The sequence below is a fragment of the Haliotis rufescens genome, unplaced genomic scaffold (genome assembly GCF_023055435.1).
Source record: "Haliotis rufescens isolate VD_foot unplaced genomic scaffold, xgHalRufe1.0.p SCAF_8, whole genome shotgun sequence".
Taxonomy (NCBI): domain Eukaryota; kingdom Metazoa; phylum Mollusca; class Gastropoda; order Lepetellida; family Haliotidae; genus Haliotis; species Haliotis rufescens.
In genome coordinates this window covers 33,109,110-33,133,358 of record NW_025964372.1, presented here as the reverse complement: position 1 = coordinate 33,133,358, position 24,249 = coordinate 33,109,110, and the positions used below count along the sequence as shown (strand labels likewise).

General features: G+C 39.8%; 2 protein-coding genes across 2 annotated transcripts; one reads left to right on the top strand and one right to left on the bottom strand.

Annotated features, from left to right (window-relative positions):
- Positions 1-578: 578 nt before the first annotated feature.
- LOC124114378 (polypeptide N-acetylgalactosaminyltransferase 14-like) lies at positions 579-5,959 on the bottom strand. The gene is made up of 4 exons (XM_046474919.2): positions 5,871-5,959; positions 5,131-5,344; positions 1,736-3,030; positions 579-988 (listed from the first exon to the last, which is right to left on the bottom strand). The coding sequence occupies exons 1-3, from the start codon at positions 5,957-5,959 to the stop codon at positions 2,113-2,115; spliced, it is 1,221 nt and encodes a 406-aa protein (XP_046330875.2). The 3' UTR covers positions 579-988; positions 1,736-2,112.
- Positions 5,960-13,414: 7,455 nt separating this feature from the next.
- Positions 13,415-18,265, top strand: LOC124114373 (polypeptide N-acetylgalactosaminyltransferase 5-like). The gene is made up of 2 exons (XM_046474914.2): positions 13,415-14,279; positions 15,348-18,265. Exons 1-2 carry the CDS (start codon positions 13,582-13,584, stop codon positions 16,303-16,305), a joined length of 1,656 nt encoding a protein of 551 aa, XP_046330870.1. The 5' UTR covers positions 13,415-13,581; the 3' UTR covers positions 16,306-18,265.
- The last annotated feature ends 5,984 nt before the right edge of the window (positions 18,266-24,249 follow it).

The following is a 24,249-nucleotide window of genomic DNA, read 5'->3' as shown; positions in this document are numbered from 1 at the left end:
AACCATATTTAAAATTTAAATAATAGAGGATATTTAATGTGTTTTCTCAAATACCAGTTTTATCTCATCAAGTGAAGTGGGGAGAGTCTAACATTTTCACTCGTGACTGAATTTTCTATTTATTATATGCATGTTTTATTTTTATTACTTGCAATTTATGTATTTTTTCGAAAACAGTGTCTGATAAATTACTAAGTTCTCCCTGTCGCCCCTTTACCACCGCCGTATAAAGGGGGTTTGAGAAAAGAATATAGTTCATGAATAAAACTACCCCTGTTAATATATGTTATGCGAAATATATTATTTCATATCGAGTATTAAGTTCCGTGGACATTTTTGTTTGTCATAATTAAACATTCCTGTTCAAAATGAAAACAGAAATCATTTTCAAACAGCGATTATTTTATTGGCGTAGGAATACATAAACAGTTAGTACTATGACCATGTCGAACGATCAGCTGAGCGCTCTCAAGGCTTGCAAAATCCGCAAAATTTGATCAAATTTTCTCACAGATAAGTATGAAAGTATAAACACATTTATAGAACCCGAACATTTTAACTGAAACATTGTTGCTTGCTGTCATGAATTAAATTAGGAAAGTTCAATTCTCGGAAAATTCAAGCGGGCGCTTCTCGCCTCGGCGTTACATCTCGCTGTCGCCAGTTGTTCCTAGTGTCTGGCGAAGCATGTCCGGCGCAAGAGTGATATTAACATTGCCATAGATGTTATTTCTAGACATCAGACTCGTCAAGAAGTTCTTGTTGTCAGTTGAAGAGAAGTTATGCACCTGCCGTTGAGACTGAATACAGTCGGCATCTGAGGCAGGTGGACTGACCGTGCAGATGGGTCCGACTCGGTGTGTAGGACAGATCGCACCTGTTGACCCCATTTCCATTGATGTGTTGTCGGACAACAGGTGCGAGATGTTTTTTTGTTGATTGGAATTAAGGTGACTGTACTGGTTGATGGAATTCACATTCTGGTGACCTGTTAAATTAGAGTATGACGATATATAATTTATAATTATTTTTATAAATTAATTTATCAATTAAAAGTACGTAGTCTCATATGACTGTAAGTAGGCTAACATTTCATGATTATAATATAATTCCTCAGTCTGCTGTTAGAAGTTAGAATGTGATAGTTTATGCTGATACAATAATGGAATTGTATGTGCATTTGAAAGAAATAGTCCATATAGGAAAAGAAATTGATATTTTAATGGTTATTAGTCAAACAAAGGTATATTGTTAGTTTCAGGTATATTGTTAGTTTCAGGTATATTGTTAGTTTCAGGTATATTGTTAGTTTCGGGTATATTGTTAGTTTCAGGTACATTGTTAGTTTCAGGTATATTGTTAGTTTCAGGTGTATTGTTAGTTTCAGGTATATTGTTAGTTTCAGGTATATTGTTAGTTTCAGGTATACAGTGTATTGTTAGTTTCAGGTATATTGTTAGTTTCAGGTATATTGTTAGTTTCAGGTATATTGTTAGTTTCAGGTATATTGGACAATGTGTTCAAATGAGGTATTGCAGAAGAGTGAAAATTTGAGAATACTAAAATTTACCTGTAAATATAAATAATTCCAATGCATGCAGGTGGTATTTTTATCGATGCAGTCCTCATGTGGGGATACTATATGCTATATTATCTGGCAGTTAAATTTGCAGAAAATTCATCATGTTTGCCTAATGATTCATGTTCACTTTGATCTGCAAAAAACAAATATTACCCGTTGTGTGCATAATTTGGTTCGGGGGGAGGCCCTTGTCGTTCAGTTTCTGCACCAGATGTTTTCTCACACTGCAATGAAACAATGGGCATATATCAGCATGAGAATAATGTATGTATTCAGTTTAATTTGAAATTATGACATATTTTCCCAAACCAGAATTTTGGACTGAGTTTGCTATATTTAATAGAAATAATGATAATCTTTCTTTCTTACTCAGGTTATTATAACAAGGGGTAATTTGAAAGTTTTAATTATGATTAATGTTTTGCAGCCAGTTGAACATGTTGAATTATGGCTGTTGTAAAGCAGTATTGTGTTTCATATTATGTATATTTTTATTTATGTTTTAGAATCTGTCGTGATTAATGTAATGTTTACCTGAAGGGTGTTATGCGTTCATTTTGTTCAAATGTTGTTCCGCTTTTCATGTCTTTCATTATGTCATAAATTGTGTTGATTCCCATGGCATTTTTTTCAAACCATGAACCACTTTTTTGTTTTTGGTAGTTGATGGCAAGAAAGAATGGAGTGTCGCCAGAGAGCATCGCATCTGGTCGCTTCTCCCGGTACAGCTTGTACAAGGCAACTGGGTCTTTCTCTGGTGTCTGAGGGATTGCATAAGCACGAGGCTTGGTGTCCCGCATATTTCTCGCATCTGCTCCAGTCCTGGTCTTGGTCTGCCGCTCACTGTCGTACTGAAAGTACTCTGTACCATCATCATCGGTAAGTAGGACAACATCGCCCCATGTAAGATTGTGGCATTCATTTCCGGTTTGCATCCCAAAATGCATGGTACAAATAAACCACATTGAGTGAAGTAGTGATTGGGGATTTTGGGGGCCAAGTTTGTCAAGAGCATTCATTTCTTCTATATTTGCGTCACTTAACTCAACCGCTGCTTTGGGTTTATTCCATTTACCCTGGGATTTTAGAGACTTTTGTTTCAGTGTGAGGGTTTCTTTCATTTTAGAAAATTCTACATCATCAATTGTTTTGTTATACCCTTTCTTTTTCATAACCCGCTGAATTGAGCTGATGAATGACCAAAGACTGGAAGGCTCATACTCCCCACCATCTTTCATTTTCACGGACAAGATGAACATGCTCAAATAATTGCTCAGCTCAGTCGGAGGCTTGACTGTAAACTCTCTGAATTCCAGATTGGCCTCCAAAAATTCCTGGAAGACTCTTACATTCTGCTCCGTCTTTCTTTTAGTGTTCTGATTTACCTCAGTGTCCAGAAACTGGTCCACATCCTCAACTGTCACTTTGGCAAATCTGCTGTTTTCTTTCTTTTCAAAATTTCAAAATCAATGTCAACTTGACTTAACAATAAATCAATGTCAGAAGTGTCCATTTCGTCCATTTATTGTTGCTTAGCAGACGTAAACAAAGGGGGATAACTTTTTAATGTTTTGATTCAGGAGAAAGTAGTTCCGGCACCTTGTTTATATCAGTCATTAGTGACTAATAACTTGATCTATCGTCACTGATAAATTCCAGTATTTCATTCATATGTATATAATAAAATTCAATTATGTCAAAACGTTTGATTTTTCAACCACCATCCTACAGTACAAACTCAAGGAAACACTTCAGTCTATGATCCATGAGGAATTTGTTCAGACCAAGAGTTTGATCACAGATATTTCAACAAATCACAAACTTTAAAAAACTAGCCGAAGTTTTATTAGACATATTCGGATGGTCAGGTTTGGAGATTTGCTTGATGGCTTTGATCATTGCTTATAATATCAATCACTTATGCATATTTTTCAATATCTCAATGATACAATACATTTGCAAATATCTATTGAAATTATTACACTCAATCGTAATGCTTTTCCTTCATTTTAAGGGGGCACGGGTGGCCCAGTCGTCTAAGACGCCGCGATTCGCTGTCCTGGGTTGCGTCCCTTGGGCATGCCAGGAACCTTTGATTGTGGGTTCGAATCCCGGTTCGCCCTGATTATGTTTCTAGGTTTGTCAGCACCATACCCGTGCTCGTGGGTTTCAGTGGTAAACGTCTGAGACCTGCATCTCTTCGGGCTTTCCTCCCACATTAAGCTGACACGCCACGATATAATTGGAATACTGTTAAAAGCGGCGTTAAACCAAACTCACTCACTCCTTGACTTTAATGGAACGCAATAAAATTATATTGTATAGTAAACCACTGACAATGTCAACTCAAGACCTTTTTTTCAGATCTGGTACCTACATCTTCCCGAGGCAAGAGAGTTAACTGACTTTAAAAGTCCAGTTTCCACCCTTGCCGAACAAGGCTGGAATTCCTGGGCTCGATCGTAGCGCCACCAGTGGCTCTTACGAGTAATGTCCTTTCTATGCCTCTCCTATTGACCAATCAGATTCAACCTCTCGTATCACTTGCATTTGCTTCAAACGAAACGGTGGCGCCCAGTCAAGACGATCTGATCGATAATCAAGATCTATATTGTGATCAAACGAATCTTTCATCGTGAAGTGCATCAAATCCTGTGAGCACCTTGATTATTAACATGAAAAGATATAGAAAATATCGGTTGACAACGAGTTAGCGGTGCACATGCTTTTCAAATCGTGCAGTCGACCGAAATCTGCATGACACTTTACGAACCAGATTTCGATTTTGGTGCGCGATTTTGATTGGACTATGCATAGACTCGTTAGTCCAGCCAAAATGTAACTCCATAATACCAGCCTAGTTTGGCAAGGATAAAAACTGGACTTTTATAGTCAGTTAACTCACTTGCCTCGGAAAGATGGGTACCTAGCAACCCATATAGACTGGGTGTTTAGGTTTGGTGACATTTTGTGTGAATGTTATCATCATTTCCTTCCTAGAACTTCAAAACGTAACAATAAATGTTTGAGTGTTCTGTTTTAACGTTCAGATTAAATATTGTGTATTTTTCTGAAAATCAGTCCAAAGGTCACCAAGGTGATTTGTTTTTCAGTTTTATCCAAATATTTATCAAAGAATTGTTCACAGACTTCGTTTCGTCACTAAAATCTGAACATAAACGTCCATGTTTGGTATTCGTTTTTTTGGGCACATGTCTGTAATTGTACCAGATCCTTCCCAGTGTGGATCGGAAGTGTGGATTGAGCTTGAGAAGCAAAAATATACTCTTCAAGAACCAAGCAAATGACTTACTATTACGCTCTTGTCGCAACTTCTTTCTTTCCTGTAAAGACCTCAGATCAGCTTCCGTAAACACTGGCAGTGGATTAAGAATATGGGAGATTGCAGCACGGACAAAATATTTATATTCATCCATCCATACCTCCGATACACGTGGACTATTATTGAAAATCGTATATTCCCTTTCATTTGAACCAAAACTGTATTTGTTTCCCTTGTAGATGTGGCCAACCTTTGAACAAGGTACTGTTTCAATTCTTCCTCCTGTAATCCAGACATTAAAGGATAGGTCAAAGTGTTCATCTCCCAAGATCTCAAGGCCTGGATCGAAACGTCCGACGGCATTAAAGAAGGACTTTCTGACGGCGGTGCAGGATCCTTGTAGAACTGGTGTCGGAAATGGTTCCCAGTCGGAGCCCCGAAACTGATTCAAATATGGAGGTAGAGGAAACCAAGCGTACCTGTTGAGATGAACATGACAGGTATACCAGCATTGTATATTTGGCATATTGACGTTTCAAACAGAAAATAGGGTGTCAGCATAATCGAGAAGTGTGACCAAATAACAAAATGACTGTCTTCATACATTTTGCATAGCAAACATGACGCATGGTTTTAAATGTAATGTAGGGAACACCGCATGGTTGTAGTGCATCCTTTAGAACAGAATTCGCATAATCACAACTTCGAAACTTAGATACGCTCCTATTATGATTCTTGGTTTGTCTGTACCACAGCCGGCCTTAACCAGGGTTCATCATCGAGGAAAACATCTTTGTCCAGGATTATTTGTGTCTCTCTTCCCAAATTTCGTGATGTAGCCTTATTTGATTAATATAAGATTAGTTTTCTAATAAAACAGATCGACTGCCCACGTTACTTTAAAATAAATTGACAAATTACAATACTATTCAAAAATGTGACACGCACGGCAAGGATAATGGTTACATACGACCCGTTATTTAATAAATTGCATTCCAGTCTTACCTCATGTCCCATCTAAACCCTCCCCTGCAACTTGAGCGTGTCTTAATCCTCTCCAGCAGTGGTTCTGCCCAACCCTCACAAACCTCCATATGAGCATCAAGGAAAACCACGACTTCACCATGTGATTTCTCTTCCCCTTGCAGTCTTGAAAGTATCAAACCCTTTCGCTCTTTGTTACGTATTATTTGAATTCGTGAATCCAAGATTCTGAAATATTCTTGTAGCTCTTCACTTAGACATGCAGACATCGATTGGCAATTAAGTGATTCTAGACATATACATGTCATGGCTACAGGGTAATTAGCCTTTGGAATTAAATGTTCATTAAGACAGAAGTCGTCCCCAATCGGTCGCTGTGACATACATTGGTATTATTCATGAAGATCATGGATGTCTGTGGTGTTGCTACATATATGCAATGCACTGTTCCTGATTGCATTAAGTACAATACTTTACATTCACAAAAAGGCATCATAGTGAAAACCATTCATCATGATGCTGACAAGCCTAGAAACATAATTGGGGGAATTCGGATTCAAACCCACAATCAAAGGTTTCTGACGCAAGCGACGCAACTCTGCATGGCGAATTTCGGAACCTATGACAACTGGGCCACCCGTGTCCCACGTTAACATGCATGAGTTTTTCGTCTTAAATTAATGGACGTATGATGTCTTTGCTCGCCATTTAGAAGTTGCAAAAACATGAACACATGGCGCTTTGTTGTGTATAACCTTAAAAGAGTAAAGAAAGATAATTGTTTTGAATTCCTGGTATGTATGGATAATTGAATTTATCATATGATGGGTAGGTTTCTCGGCAGGATGAAGCCAACAGATAAAAACGATATCCGTTGGGGTCATATGCGGAAAGAGATACAAATATCAAGTAGGGACTACTTTTAGTGTTTATAAACAAACATAGGCGTCGCCCTTGTCTTTCGGCAAACTAGTCAGAATTAACCATCGGGAATCTGGATAAACTACAGAGATAATTGCTATCATTATCAAAAGAACAATCTAATATACTTAAAATCAGTGTCTAACTGTGACGTCGCTAATGCATTTTACAAGTTTTGGCAACTTTGGAGATATAAATTTCGAAACATTTTTGCTAGAGCACTAGGCCTAGCCAAGTGGGATCAGTTGCCATATCTGTGCTTGTAGACCTCTGCGGCTTGAAACCTTTTCCACAAATAAAATAGTTGGATTTGGCCGAAATATATTTGAATTGTTACCTTGTTTCGTTTTGTCGCTGTGTGTACATCTGATTGCACTTCTTGACGTTTTGACAGGACAGGCCGACTGTCAAAAACGTCTGAACGTGGCCATGACGTCTCATAGACTATGGGTAGAGTAGCTTCCCTTTGACAAAGGGCAGTTACTCTAGCGGACAGACCGATGGACTGCCGCGAAATGCAAGTAAAAACAATTGTTGTTTTGCGTATATGTTGCTTCGCCACTGTATAAGAAACAGATTTCAGTTGGGACTATATTGGCTACTGTCACTGTCCGACTGACACACCACTTTCCCTGTGACGTAATAAATATTAATGCGAGGAAAACTGTTTAGGTAATGTTTGTGAGAGAGGGAAAGCGATTTTCAAGCACAGAATTAAAGAATGACTTATATGATAAAGAGGTTATCACGCTTGTGTGTTTGGGGATGGTATATATCCTGTATTAGGAATAAAACTATGTATTTAGATTGCCAAGGCTCGCTAAATACAATGTTTATTCCAATCTCATTAAAATCAGATCTAAGTTCTCACTGCCGCTAAACACAGATCTGAGGACATCCCATTACGGGTCATGTCAGAACGACCTTTCGCGAACTTTGACCGATCACTGAAATGACTAACAAGAAGTCGACATCAGCCAATTAGAAAGCAGCTTTCTCGAGCTAAACGGCACTCGTTTCAACCTGGCGACTTCAATTTCAGAATACGCTTGAAAAATATGTTGGCACAGTTCTCGATTAAAATTTTGAAAACTGAACAAACGAACAATCCGGAATGTCTAATATATGGTTGAGATTGTATGACAGTATTTCCCATGTACTGTGCAACGCCTCCTCCGTTCAAATGTTTGACCCACGGAAGCGAGAGACAGACGATAAATATGACGGAATCAGTCGTACGAGCCGTAACTGTCATTCGGAATACCCCGTGTTAAGGTTTTCGAGGTTGCATGATGAGAAAACACATTCCGATTGTCACTTTCACGATCTCGTAAGCGACTCTTTGATTGGTTGGATGAGAGGTCGTTCTGACGTGACCCGTAATGGGATGTCCTCAGATCTTTGTTTTGCGATAGCGAGAACTAAGATCTGATTTTAATGAGATTGTGTTTATTCCTAATACAGGATATTTACCATCCCCAAACACGCTCGCGTGATAACATCTATGGATATTGCATTGTGTATATTTTGCTTTGACGTGAATGTTTTCTTTACATGGAGATTTGTACATTTATGAAAGAAATCAAGTATATCAAGACGCACTGAATCAGCATTGCCTCAGCACCACTACCACAATAATGGAAGGGAGACTATTTGCCGTACATGGCACCTAGTGCAAGAATATATTACGTACGCTTCGTTGACTATTGTCCAAGTGAATGTTTGTATGTTTTGTTTTGTTTGTTTGCTTGTTGTTAAACACCCCATTCCAGGTATAGTGACGGTTGTCTGTAAATATTCAAGTCTAGACCAAACAATCCAGTGATTGACATCATGAACATCGATCCACGCAATTGGGATACGATGGCATGCATCAACCAAGTCAGCAAGCCTGACCACCCGATCCCTTTAGTCGTCTTTTACTGTAAGAATTGGTTGCTGAAGACCTATTCTATCCCGGATCTTCATGGGTCTGATTGTGTTTGGTAACCATGGATAAATGTTTATCAGTGATGTATTTATGACTACCTATTATACGTATGCATTTTTGTATGACGACGTTTCCCGTGCTTTCATCGTGGCGTTTTTGGCATCATCATGTTCCACAAACAATCACGTTATATTGTTAAATACGTTTGTCTACCAGTGAAGATCGGGGCTAGAACAGGTCTTCAGTAACCAATTCTTACAGTATAAGGCGACTAAAGGGATCGAGTGGTCAGGCTTGCTGACTTGGTTGATGCATGTTATCGTATCCCAATTGCGAAGATCGATGCTCATGATGTCAATAATTGGACTGTCTTGTGCCGACTCGATTATTTACAGACCGTCGTAATATAGCTGGAATATTGCTGAGTGCGGCGTTAAACATGAGCAATCTTGGGCATCCTGGGATCCTGGTGGTCTTTATTAGACAATAAGCATTCATTCCAAGTGACTGAGGCTCGTATTCTACCACAGAGTGTATACTTCAGTGGTCACATACACATAACATAAGATATTTACCATGCAGGGGTATCTGACAACTACCCAGTGACACCTGCAAACAGTCAAATGGTTACACGTAGTTTTCCTTCAGCTGTCCAACCTCAGCAGACCGCCTCCGTGGTCTAATGGTAGAGCGTCCGCCCGGAGAGCGGAAGGTCCGGGGTTCGATCCCCAGCCGCGTCATACCAAAAGACGTGAAAAGATAGTACTTGTTGTTACCATGTCTGGCGCTCGGAATTAAGGGGCTAAAACAAGGACTGGTCTGCTCGGAGTCAGTATACTGTGTCTGAGTAGGGTATTCATGTTAAACTGCGGCATGGTATCTCAGTGAGCTAGCACTATAAATCGGCATCAGTCCGGACAAGTACAAGCAGCCACACACACACACACACACACACACGTCGCTATATAAGTGCAATAATCTTGGACGCGACGTTAAACCCCATTTCACCTCACCTCACCTCACCTCCAACCTCTGCAAGCTTAAGTATGCTGGAACGCAGTTTTAACAATCGTCTCTATCGGTGAACAGAAATGTGTTTAATTAATATTATCTATAACAGCTGCAGCTGTGTCGTATAGAATAGTGGTTTGATTAATAGTGTCTCCACCTGCTATCTCCACCTGGGCGGTTTCACTCGAACAGGTAATCAGATGATTGTCGTATGTTTAAAGCCGCACTCAGCAATATTCCAGGTTTATGGCGGCGAATTGTAAATTATCGAGTCTGCAACAGGCAATTCAGTCATTGGCATCATGTGCATCGATCTACGCAACTGGAAGTGGCATCAACCAAGTCAGTAAGCCTGACCACCCGATCCCGCTAGTCATCCTTTTTGACAAGCATACGTTGCTGATGACCAATTCTACCCCGGTCTTCAAAGTGATCTGGAGCGGTCGGGTAGCCTAGTGGTTAAAGCGTTCGCTCGTCACGCCGAAGATCCGGGTTTGATTCCCGACATGGGTACAATGTGTGAAGCCCATTTCTGGTGTCCCCCGCCGTGATATTGCTGGAATATTGCTAAAAGCGGCGTAAAACCAAACTCACTCACTCACTCAAAGTGATCTGATTTTATATCTTTCATGTCTTATAATCAGGTGTAATCAAATTTGTGTCGCGATAGATCTGTTTACTTTCGCATGTTGTTATGGTTTTTATATGTTAAAGAATGACAGTTTAGTGGGACGAAGGTTAGAAAGTGCTTCAACAGTCACATGTGAGTGTTTAAGTGGATGTGAATAAAATTACCATTAAGATAACTGCTTTGAGGACGTATTTGTTGGACGTATTTAATGCATGGCTCATAGTTCACACAGCATATTTTATCCCATAATATGTTTAAGTGATTGGTCACTTCAAAATGCTGTCACACAATTCACAACATTTCTTTCCTTACAAATCGAGACTGGTTATTCGCTGGCGTTGGCGTTTCATAATTACTCATAGCCCTTTTGTGTAATACCTAATATTGAATCAAAACTACATTTTTGTCTTGAATGTCCATGTTATCAGGACTTAAGAGAAAGTCTTATTCTAGAATTTTATTATAAATTCCCATCGAACAATAAGCTTATTTTATTATTCACATCACAGAAAATCACGGTCATAAATAATTGGGCTAAATTTATCTTTTTAACTTTAAAGAAACGTAGTAAATATTTTGCATAATATGGATGTCCATCATTTAATATTTGCATAAACAGAAACTGTAATCATATTATATGGCGCTTCAGCGCTTATTAAATCAAGTTTCATGTATAATGGGCCGTTGGCCCCCTTTACCGTAATAAACACACTCTCATAGCTGATTTCGTTGGTCAAAGCTGATCATACCCAAATCGATCACTTATTAAAATCTCTTCATTTAATTGAAAAGGGACATTTGATCTACCTTTGCATATTTCCTGCTCACTCCTGATGTGGATTTATTTTCATTCAAATAACAGAACGTTAACGTCAGACAATAACCAGCCTCGATTATCCACCAAACAGATTCTATTGTAAAAAGGCAAAATAGCTGGGGAAAATGTATAAGCAGGTCACCGTCTTATGACAGAAATCCTGCAGTGCGGCGTTAAGCAGTAAAGCTACTTAGTGTAGCGTACACATTTTCTTAGTGGCGGCTGCTGCTAGGACGTGGTTACTCTTCTCGCGAACACCTGGTGAGTGAGTTGGGTTTAAAGCCGCTTTTAACAGTATTCCAGTTATTTCGCGGCGTGTCAGCTTAATGTGGGAGGAAACGTTTACCACTTCGGTGAAACCCACGAGCGCGGGTATGGTGCTGACAAATCTAGAAACCTAATTGGGGCGAACCGGGATTCGAACCCACAATCATAGGTTTCTGGCGTGCCAAAGGGACGCAACTCTGCATAGCGAATCGCGGCGCCTTAGACGACTGGGCCACCCGTGCCCCCGAACACCTGGTGTCATCACTGATTTTCAGTGATCCTTCCAGGAAACAAACCAGACAATCAAGTGACACAATAGCGCATTTACAGATTTTGTTGAAACTGAAAACGATATGTTAATTTTCTGCTGTGTACAAGTGCAGAGATTATATAAGTGAAGAAAACGACGATTTTTTTGTATTCTTATTATTATACGCCACTCCGGCGATATCACGTCAGCGTATTCTGTTGTAATAATTGTATTTGTTATTTGCCTTCTCCATCAAAGCTGAGCTACTGTACTAAATACTAGTCTTGATGAAACTGTAACACATGTTAATCATGACTCTAAATGACGTATATTTTGTTTCTAAACATGTTTAGATCTTAAACCTATTAACATAATTCGTTTTACAGTTTGAAAAAAAACAACGTTTTGTTCCAGAAAATGCCGGACAGAATTAAGTTAGCCTCCAGTTTCACAAAACAAATTATTTACCAATCGGAGACAACAACCAGTACTATTAATCCGACCACTTTACTATATTGTGCAGGTGAAACTGTCGTAGATAAATAGAGAATCTCACCCGAGTGTCTTTTGATATCAAATATATCAACACTCGTTGATATATATGATATCAAAAGACACTCGGGTGAGATTTTGTTTATCATCCAACATCATTCTTCCAACTTTTTTAGTTTGTAGTAAGTAATAAGTATCAGAGCCATTAGTGATGTCATTTGATTGTGACGTCATGGTAACAATGACGTCACAATGGTCTGCAAAGCATTGTGGTGCAATTTCATTGTAGCGATATCTACAGTGTAGATATCGCTTGATCTCACCCAAGTGGTATCTCCTGTGGGAGCCAGTTTTGGATGATAACATAAATTAAACACCTTCATGTTCACAGACGGGGGCAATTACATATCACAGCGATCATGCACCAGCACGAAACAGTGGTAGGGTAACTGCAGGCGGACAGATTGTTTACAGACTGTATATTCTCTTGCATTGACGCTATATATCTACATGTGTAATTGATTCGCTGAACGATGGCTCGGCAGCGGTCAATATTTTTGTGGACGAGTTTTGTTGTTTTTTGGTTTGCGTTTTACATACTCTGTTTATGTCTATTTTTGACGACTGGATCGAACAGAGAAAAAGATCGACCCCAACAAAAAAGGTAAGAGCGAGATACGGAAACTAATGTTGACACAACTTAACCGGTGATTGTGCAGCATTGTTTTAATTTTTTGCCATAAACAGATATATTTATGAATTGGTTTTTAATGTTGCTATTTCATGCTGGGAACCAACTCGATGAGAGCCGCTATTTGTATATCCGAACAGATATACTACTACTACTACTACTACTACTACTACTACTACTACTACTTCTGATAATAATAATAATAATAATAATAATAATAATAATAATAATAATAATAATAATAATAATGACAATAATAAATCGCATTGCCCCATATCCATTTTTCAAAGCATGCTCATTTTGTGACACAATTGTTACCCTGTCGTTGGATCAGAGTTCTTTCATATTACATTCTCAGCTCTTTCTACCGGGTACCCATCATATATTACTCATCCATGGAACAACCATATGTGTAATAACGTGGTGTGGGGTCGAAGCCCTGGATGAATCTGGGATGACTCTAAAAACATACTCAAAATATTTGAATTACAAATATCACCAACAGAAGAGCCTCGTTTCATAAGATCAAATTCGCTTCAGTGTTGCTGGGGGGACGATGCCACATGTAGAATAAATGAGTTAGCAGTGACGCTTAATCAACACCAACAACGGCGCACGAAAGATAACGACGCACAGTTGAAATAAATTGTTTTGTTTTGCTGTGTTGTCATTGTTTTTTAATTATTGAACCATTTTATCCGTTTGACAGAAGAACCGCCTCTATGGCCCAAGGCAAGACTAACGACAATGCCCAAGTGCACTTCAGGGCACTGTTGGATTCCAGCCCCAGCCACAAGGAAGAGCTGTTACGACGAACACGTCATTACCTTTTGAAGACACAGAACATATCATCTTCCGATAGTTTTGGCTTTAACGTTGATGTAAGTGACAAGATACCCGTTTTACGACAACTACCGGACACACGACCAGATGACTGCAAGAAAACCGGATACAACATGTCCACCTTACCCACTGTAACCATCGTGTCACCGATGTATAATGAGGCTCTTTCAACACTTTTGCGCCACGTCCACTCACTTCTTGCCCGGACGCCAAAGGAACTTCTGAAAGAAATAATTATTGTGGATGACAAAAGTGAACACTCCTTTCTAGATAAACGTCTTGACGATTATTTCAAGATTCTCGATTCAAGGGTAAAGGTCATGAGAAATAATCATCGGCAGGGTCTGTCACGGTCGAGGATGATAGGAGCTTCAGTAGCGGAAGGGGAGGTAATCGTATTCCTAGACAGCCACATGGAGGTAAACGTAGGGTGGCTCGAGCCCTTGTTGGAACAGCTAGTGAATGGTGGACCCGCCACGATAGTACAACCCGATGTTGTTTCTGTAGATGCCAAAACATTGAACTTCTCAGAAGAAAAGGAGACCACCTTTGTAGGTGGATTTGGATGGGATTTACGGTAAGTTTGATTCGAGTTTAGTTTCGTTATGACAACAAGTCGATGATGTATCAAATGTCCTTGGAGGCGGACCCGTGAAGATCCGGGGTAGAATAGGTCTTCAGCAACCAATGCTTGCCGTAAAAGGTGACTATGCTTATCGTAAGAGGCGACTAACGTGATCGGGTGGTCAGGCTCGCTGACTTGGTTGCTGCATGTCATCCTATCCCAATTGCGTGGATCGATGCTCATGTCAATCACTGGATTGTCTGGTCCAGACTCGATTATATACAGACCGCCGTCATATAGCTGGAATATTGCTGAGCGCGGCGCTAAAACGAACAACCAAATTCTAGGAGGCGACTTGAATTGCCAAACAGGAACTGAGTTAGATTTTGGAGAAGATGACATAATGAAAAATCTATAAATTTAAGATTGTGAGTTCTGTGTGACAGTTAAAACACACAACGTTTCTCATGTGGTAAACTTACCAACAAGTATGAACAAATGTTACTTAATATATGCAGTGCTTATAATTTAACACAAAAGATACATTGTTGCAAGCTGTAGTGGTAAAAAAATCCTGATAGAATCCTGCGACGACCACCCTTGATATATCACGGATATATCAAATCAGCGTAACAACAAACTGACCCATCCAACCGTTTATCAGATTGAACTACTCCTTAGAAGTTAGGTTAATTGTATGTTATATTGTCTCTTAATTGATTAATTGGCGTAAACATTCCCGTCCGTATCAAGCCCTTCTTTGTGGAATGTACAATATTTTCGCTTTTGTATATATGACCAATGATCAATACACTCTATGATATCATACCTACCTCAGTGACTGGGAATGTATGTATCTTGTCTTGAAAAGCCAACTTCTATACCAGAAGATTATTGTGGTATTTATTGCTCACAGGTCACACTACATTTTAACGCTGCTTTTTTCTTCAATGGCTGGAAAATTTGAAAAATAATCAGTAGCTAAATATTTTAATAGGGTTTGTACGATTTGCCGAACTTGTCGGTGACTACAACGTTTTTTGTTGGTTATCAGAAAGGAATCTTATATTTTCTCTGCAGATACTCTTGGTTTTTCAAGCCCGACTATTTACAGCAGGTTCTTAGGACCATGGCAGATCCGATACCCACCCCTGTATTGGTCGGGTGTGCCATTGCGGTCTGGAGGGAACATTTCATGTCAACTGGCGGATTCGATCCTGAGCTGCAGATCTGGGGTGGCGAGCACCTGGAACTCTCCTTCAAGACATGGATGACCGGAGGAAGAATACTCACAGTTCCTTGCTCAAAGGTCGGACATGTTTTCAAATCCGGGCCGTTTCGCTTCCAGGAAGATTTTCAAAACATATTACGTAAAAATTTGATGCGAGTAGCAGAGGTGTGGATGGACGACTACAAGGAAATATTTCTCGCTACTCAGCGATATGAAGCAATAATGCCAGAATTTACCGTATCCGATCTAGACTCTATTAAAGAGAGAAAGCGTTTACGTCAGCGTCTAAGATCAAAAAGTTTCAGATGGTTCCTGAAGGTAATAACACCTGACATGAAAATTCCAACTAAAGATGCTGTTAATTATGGTGAGATTGAAAACGCTTTAACCCATTCATGTATAACGGCGACATCTGGCGGTGTACTGACTCTCTCCTATAGATGCTTTCGACATAGAATCCTTCCTGAGAATCAATTCACTATTGACAAATATGGCCAGTTTCTACATGACGGAAAATGCATTGTTCCAACAACTGGGAAGTTGATCTTAAGAGAAACTTTGTGTTCTTGTAACGCTAGTAAAGAAGGGCAGTGGCAACTGAATCCAGGTCCTCTTGGGGGACACATACAGTTTGGGATTGCCAAAAAGCTGATGTATTGCGTGGTGCCGCAACAACTTGATGGTATGATGGTGTTGACGCTAGAACGCTGCTCCCTAGTGCACGACAGGGACGACAGCTATTGGGAATTTCAGTATCACCTACAGTATAGTCAGGATGACAGACATCTTGGTTTTATTACGACATGACATCGTATTGTACCTATGTTAACGTCTGTCAAACACAAATATACAAAACAAGAAAATGATTGTTAGTCTGATGGAAGTTAAAAATTAATGTACAGTAAACTACGGTTATAACGAACACGCTTATAACGACCTGACGGATATAACGAACTACTTTTTTGGTCCCGACTATTTGCTTAGGTTATGCTGTATATATGCTTATAACGAACTACGGTTAAAACGAAATAAAATTAGTAGTCCCTTTGAGTTCGTTATAACCGTACTTTACTGTATATGTTAAAAATATAAAAAAATGGGCATATACACAAATAGTTTAATCCGTTGATCGAGTGTTCGGATTGTACTGAGTTTTGTCCTGGCATTGTAGGCACTATATTAGTGTGTGTGGGTTCATAAACACATGGAATCGTACAATCGACTCTGCTTTTAGCAGAGATATCTTATGGAAATGAAAAGGGTTTTGTCGCTCTTATTTTCATCTAAGCGGTAAACGTCACTTTGGGATTTCTTCCCACATGAAACCTATACATCGCTACTTCACTCTCACTCACTCGGCGGTCGGGTAGCCTAGTGGTTAAAGCGTTCCTGGGTTCGATTCCCGACATGGGTGCAATGTGTGAAGCCCATTTCTGGTGTCCCCCCGCCGTGTATTGCTGGAATATTGCTAAAAGCGGCGTAAAACTATCCTCACTCACTCACTAGGGTTTAAGGCTGTGTTCAAGATTATGGCACCCAAATCGTGACGAGCATTCTAGTGCGTGTGTGGCTGTTTGTACCAGCCAGTCCGTATTTATGCTGGTGTTATTGTGCAGGCCTACCTACTGAACTTGTATACCCATTACATTACCCTGACTAACATCTCTTAGTATCTTTTGGTGTGAGTTTGTTTGTTGTTTAACGCCGCACTATTCCAGCAACATGACGGCGGTCTGTAAATACTCGAGTTTCCACCAGACAATCCAGTGATTGATATCAGGAGCATCAAACCACGCAATTGCGATACGATGACGTGATACAACCAAGTCAGCGAGCCTGACCTACCTATCCCGCTAGTCGCCTCTTATGTTAGAAACATTCAACGACATTCAATTATTCTAATCTCATGCTGACAAGCAAAGTCGCCTTTTACGGCAACCATGGGTTGCTGAAGACATATTCTACCCCGGAACTTCTCGGGCGACCTGATTACTTACAGACCGCCGCCACATAGCTAGAATATTGCTGAGTTCGGCGTTAAACGACAAACGAACTAAAGCCTGGTTTCTCTGATTCTTCGTCAATCTTGGCATGGCGCTAGTATCGAGATTGTTGGATCCACATTTCTGGGTGCCGTTTATCAGAAAAGGCAAAAGGAAATGCACGTCATCATTAAATGTGGATACAGACTAGCGTCATAAACGAGAAATAAGGTAAATTTTGCTGTTCAGAATATTAACTGCTGTAGCATACCTCTAACTCTCGGTACACTGTGTTTTTTGAAACTCCAGACTAACTGGTCTACCGATGTGGATCCACAGACCATGTACCGTACATATCCTACTATTTTCCCTTTCTAGCCCACAAATCTTATCAAATCTTAATTCCAAACGTTGCGTGTATACCAGCACACTGTGAAACGTTTGCGTTTATATCACTTGAATGCCAGGCATCGATACACTTGTAGTGGCTCTCTCTCTCTATATGCATTTGTTAATGCCCTGGTGCCCTAGATAGATTTGATCCACAATCTTAGCTCTCAACTGTGCTGGCACAACGATGCGATCCCTGAATATCAAGAGATGATTATCGACTGAGACATCAGTGCGTATCTGGTGGTATGCACGAACTTGTGAAGGTAGATCACGGCCATGGTGCCGTTGTACAAAGCGATCTTAGCGCTAATGTGCTCGTAACTCCAATACCTTACGACAGTCGTAGGGGCGGTCGGGTAGCCTAGTGGTTAAAGCGTTCGCTCGTCACGCCGAAGACCCGGGTTCGATTCCCGACATGGGTACAATGTGTGAAGCCCATTTCTGGTGTCCCCCGCCGTGATATTGCTGGAATATTGCTAAAAGCGGCGTAAAACCTCACTCACTCACTCTTGGCAGTGTGTCTGGTACAAGGAAATTCTTGTCTGGTAGATATTCAGCATTGGTATTGAAACGTTAAAGTCTCTTAAGCAAGCATTGAGATCATGGCAGTTGATCAACGATTTATGATCCGTCTGAAGCTTGAATGATGTAAGGCCGTTAGGGTGCGTGAACAGAAGAACGTAATACATCACCATGTACTTGAAGCAGTACTCCAGCTATGGCGTGACTACTGTCATCAGCACTGGCCACTACTGGTAAAGCTGGATCATAGAATCATAGAATACGTGTACTTGACTACTTGTTAACGTGTCTTTAACTGCTGTGAATGCAGTATCTTGTGCTGGACCCCAAATCCATACTGAATCATTCGTGAGTGATCTCTACTCGACGGGTTGTTGTGACCATTTCACACTGACCTTGAACCTGTAGGTATGACCATGGTGAGTCTATGTTTAGGGAGTGGGCACTCGGCTATTTCCGCTGGATCCCTTGCACAGTTTCTGCGCATGCACGGTAGCATCAGAATACTTCCAGTTGTGTTGACAAATTTACGCTGTCACCAAAGAAATAAGCTCATGACAGCTGACGTCTATTCTCTAGTTGTATCCTAACTATATACATATCTGTTATCATGCATGTACACACTGATTAATTAATTTCCATGTTTGTACTCTCCAATAATTATGGAGGAAATAAAGATTATTCATTCATTCATTCCATATGGTTACTGTTTTTTCACTATTTATATTCTAATTTCATTCATAATACCACACCATTACAGGGCGCATGGGTGGCCCAGTCGTCTAAGGCGCCGCGATTCACTGTGCAGAGTTGCGTCCCTTGGGCACGCCAGAAACCTATGATTGTGGGTTCGAATCCCGGTTCGCCCCGATTATGATTCTAGGTTTGTCAGCACCATACCCGTGCTCCTGGGTTTCACCGAAGGGGTAAACGTCTGAGACCTGCATCACTTCAGGCTTTCCTCCCACATTAAGATGACACGCCGCGATATAACTGGAATATTGTTAAAAGCGGCGTTAAACCAAACTCACTCACTACAGTACTTCTTGAAACTTTACAGTGACTTCAAATGTTAAGTACAATAGATTGAAGGGGAAGAAATGATAGTGCATTGTACTAAGAAGAATTATGTCTGTCATTATGCAGATTTAGAGTCAGAATGTGCTCATTCGAATTAGGAACGAGACTAATTGATTATCCTGAATAAATATTGCGCAGTTAAGATCATATGTGATATAAGATATATAAGTAGAACGGGTGTATAATCTTTTTTAATTTGGCAAAATACACGTATAGGTTTGTTAAATATGATTATGTAACGAATTTTGTTTTAATTCCTTTCATTCAAAATGTCTTCGGAATTTAAACTATGCTTGGAGAATAGATCTGACTTGATGGAAGATGTGACGTTAGCCAGCTGAGACTGTACATGTGGACACACAGTTGCATCGATTGGAGCATATATACATGTGGGCTCTGTTCAAGCAGGGCTGTACAGGAAATGCTATGTAACAATTCTCTGTGTACTAATAATGGGGGCGGTCGGGTAGCCTAGTGGTTAAGGCTTTCGCTTGTCACGCCGAAGACCCGGGTTCGATTCCCGACATGGGTACAATGTGTGAAGCCCATTTCTGGTGTCCCCCGCCGTGATATTGCTGGAATATTGCTAAAAGCGGCGTAAAACCATACTCACTCACTCACTCTGTGTACTAATTACATGTGTGGATGTTATCAGTTCTGCGTGGTGGCGAGCACCTGGAACTCTCCTTCAAGACATGGATGACCGGAGGAAGAATACTCACAGTTCCTTGCTCAAAGGTCGGACATGTTTTCAAATCCGGGCCGTTTCGCTTCCAGGAAGATTTTCAAAACATATTACGTAAAAATTTGATGCGAGTTGCAGAGGTGTGGATGGACGACTACAAGGAAATATTTCTCGCTACTCAGCGATATGAAGCAATAATGCCAGAATTTACCGTATCCGATCTAGACTCTATTAAAGAGAGAAAGCGTTTACGTCAGCGTCTAAGATCAAAAAGTTTCAGATGGTTCCTGAAGGTAATAACACCTGACATGAAAATTCCAACTAAAGATGCTGTTAATTATGGTGAGATTGAAAACGCTTTAACCCATTCATGTATAACGGCGACATCTGGCGGTGTACTGACTCTCTCCTATAGATGCTTTCGACATAGAATCCTTCCTGAGAATCAATTCACTATTGACAAATATGGCCAGTTTCTACTTGACGGAAAATGCATTGTTCCAACAACTGGGAAGTTGATCTTAAGAGAAACTTTGTGTTCTTGTAACGCTGGTAAAGAAGGGCAGTGGCAACTGAATCCAGGTCCTCTTGGGGGACACATACAGTTTGGGATTGCCAAAAAGCTGATGTATTGCGTGGTGCCGCAACAACTTGATGGTATGATGGTGTTGACGCTAGAACGCTGCTCCCTAGTGCACGACAGGGACGACAGCTATTGGGAATTTCAGTATCACCTACAGTATAGTCAGGATGACAGACATCTTGGTTTTATTACAACATGACATCGTATTGTACCTATGTTAACGTCTGTCAAACACAAATATACAAAACAAGAAAATGATTGTTAGTCTGATGGAAATTAAAAATTAATGTACAGTAAACTACGGTTATAACGAACACGCTTTTAACGACCTGACGGATATAACGAACTACTTTTTTGGTCCCGACTATTTGCTTTAGTTATGCTGTATATATGCTTATAACGAACTACGGTTAAAACGAAATAAAATTAGTAGTCCCTTTGAGTTCGTTATAACCGTACTTTACTGTATATGTTAAAAATATAAAAAATTGGGCATATACACAAATAGTTTAATCTGTTGATCGAGTGTTCGGATTGTACTGAGTTTTGTCCTGGCATTGTAGGCACTATATAAGTGTGTGTGGGTTCATAAACACATGGAATCGTACAATCGACTCTGCTTTTAGCAGAGATATCTTATGGAAATGAAAAGGGTTTTGTCGCTCTTATTTTCATCTAAGCGGTAAACGTCACTTTGGGATTTCTTCCCACATGAAACCTATACATCGCTACTTCACTCTCACTCACTCAGCGGTCGGGTAGCCTAGTGGTTAAAGCGTTCGCTCTTCACGCTGAGGACCTGGGTTCGATAAACCTCACTCACTCACTCACTCACTCTTGACAGTGTGTCTGGTACAAGGAAATTCTTGTCTGGTAGATAGTCAGCATTGGTATTGAAACGTTAAAATCTCTTAAGCAAGCATTGAGATCATGGCAGTTGATCAACGGTTTATGATCCATCTGAAGCTTGAATGATGTAAGGCCGGCCGTTAGGGTGCGTGAACAGAAGAACGTAATACATCACCATGTACTTGAAGCAGTACTCCAGCTATGGCGTGACTACTGTCATCAGCACTGGCCACTACTGGTAAAGCTGGATCATAGAATCATAGAAATATGTGTACTTGACTACATGTTAACGTGTCTTTAACTGCTGTGAATGCAGTATCTTGTGCTGGACCCCAAATCCATACTGAATCATTCGTGAGTGATCTCTACTCGACGGGTTGTTGTGACCATTTCACACTGACCTTGAACCTGTAGGTATGACAATGGTGAGTCTATGTTTAGGGAGTGGCCACTCGGCTATTTCCGCTGGACCCCTTGCACAGTTTCTGCGCATGCACGGTAGCATCAGAATACTTCCAGTTGTGTTGACAAATTTACGCTGTCACCAAAGAAATAAGCTCATGACAGCTGACGTCTATTCTCTAGTTGTATCCTAACTATATACATATCTGTTATCATGCATGTACACACTGATTAATTAATTTCCATGTTTGTACTCTCCAATACTTATGGAGGAAATAAAGATTATTCATTCATTCATTCCATATGGTTACTGTTTTTTCACTATTTATATTCTAATTTCATTCATAATACCACACCATTACAGGGCGCATGGGTGGCCCAGTCGTCTAAGGCGCCGCGATTCACTGTGCAGAGTTGCGTCCCTTGGGCACGCCAGAAACCTATGATTGTGGGTTCGAATCCCGGTTCGCCCCGATTATGATTCTAGGTTTGTCAGCACCATACCCGTGCTCCTGGGTTTCACCGAAGGGGTAAACGTCCGAGACCTGCATCACTTCGGGCTTTCCTCCCACATTAAGATGACACGCCGCGATATAACTGGAATATTGTTAAAAGCGGCGTTAAACCAAACTCACTCACTACAGTACTTCTTGAAACTTTACAGTGACTTCAAATGTTAAGTACAATAGATTGAAGGGGAAGAAATGATAGTGCATTGTACTAAGAAGAATTATGTCTGTCATTATGCAGATTTAGAGTCAGAATGTGCTCATTCGAATTAGGAACGAGACTAATTGATTATCCTGAATAAATATTGCGCAGTTAAGATCATATGTGATATAAGATATATAAGTAGAACGGGTGTATAATCTTTTTTAATTTGGCAAAATACACGTATAGGTTTGTTTAATATGATTATGTAACGAATTGAGTTTTAATTCCTTCCATTCAAAATGTCTTCGGAAATTAAACTATGCTTGAAAAATAGATCTGACTTGATGGAAGATGTGACGTTAGCCAGCTGAGACTGTACATGTGGACACACAGTTGCATCGATTGGAGCATATATACATGTTGGCTCTGTTCAAGAAGGGTTTTTACTGGAAATGCTATGTAACAATTCTCTGTGTACTAATTACATGTTTGGATGTTATCAGTTCTGCGTTCTGGGATACAGTGATGTAAGTATCTACTACAATTAACAATACATTCATATAATAAAAATATATAAAAATAACTCTCTGCTGGAATATGTGGTACATTCGATCGGGTAAGAATCGTATAATGTATGACCAGACGATTCATCTAATCATACCCCATACAAACAGCCAGATTTTAGTAACAATGCTATTACATGAAAATTTAAAATTCTGATTTGCAGATAAATTAGAGAAAGTGGCTACAGTACATAATCCCTATAAATCAAAGCTGTTAATAAACTGAAAATCAAATCTATCGTAGACACCCCTGTAACGTTGCGTTACCAAGTTTTATTCATTGCTATGTTTGCTACAATTCAAAATAGTTTAAAGTTACATTTTTCAGAGGAAAGGGCATACACACCAGAGTCATATTGCTTCCGTGTGTGAATGCAGGTAATACTTGGCATCTCAGTTCCCAGCTTCATAATGTTTCACACATGTGGTATATCTGAATTTGTAATGTGCATATGGAAGCATACACAGCATGAAAAGGACTTTCTATTCACCAATCTACAACAACTCAAAATAGTCAAACAGGTTTGTGTTGTCTATGCAATATCCTATCCTTAGGAACCGCTTGTGCACAGGCAAGTTGTTTAGTACAATATTTATTTTTTATTAAAATCTATTTCAGTTTGTTTCCACCAATTTCTCTGTACCCGTTTATGCATGTTTATGTTACATGATCTTATTGATCATTTCAGTGTTCTCAAATCTCGGGGATCATAAAACACTTTAATGTTTCTCCTTCCTATTCTAACTTTATAAGGTTTCAGATCATAACCATCATCTAAAACACAACAGATGATACCAAGATATATTTTATTTGTATTTATTGTTTGTACGGTCTTATTTTATTAGTCTTTAAATCTTATGCCTAGTGCATATGTTCACAACAGTACCGTTAGCTGAAATAAGCAATGTAACATCCAGTTGATCGTCCAGTTATCTTTCTTTAGTTATCTTTCTCTTCAACTTTTTGTGTCTTTCAACCTCATTTATCTACAATTAACGAAAATATATAATATAATATAACTGTTTATTCGTGGTGTG

Coding starts and splice junctions, on each gene's coding strand:
- LOC124114378 (XM_046474919.2), bottom strand. CDS start 5,959: ATGGAGGTTTGTGAGGGTTGGGCAGAACCACTGCTGGAGAGGATTAAG. Junction 5,345..5,870: donor GGGTTTAGATGGGACATGAG/GTAAGACTGGAA, acceptor TCATCTCAACAG/GTACGCTTGGTTTCCTCTAC. Junction 3,031..5,130: donor CAGGAGGAAGAATTGAAACA/GTACCTTGTTCA, acceptor AATTTTGAAAAG/AAAGAAAACAGCAGATTTGC.
- LOC124114373 (XM_046474914.2), top strand. CDS start 13,582: ATGGCCCAAGGCAAGACTAACGACAATGCCCAAGTGCACTTCAGGGCA. Junction 14,280..15,347: donor GGATTTGGATGGGATTTACG/GTAAGTTTGATT, acceptor TTTTCTCTGCAG/ATACTCTTGGTTTTTCAAGC.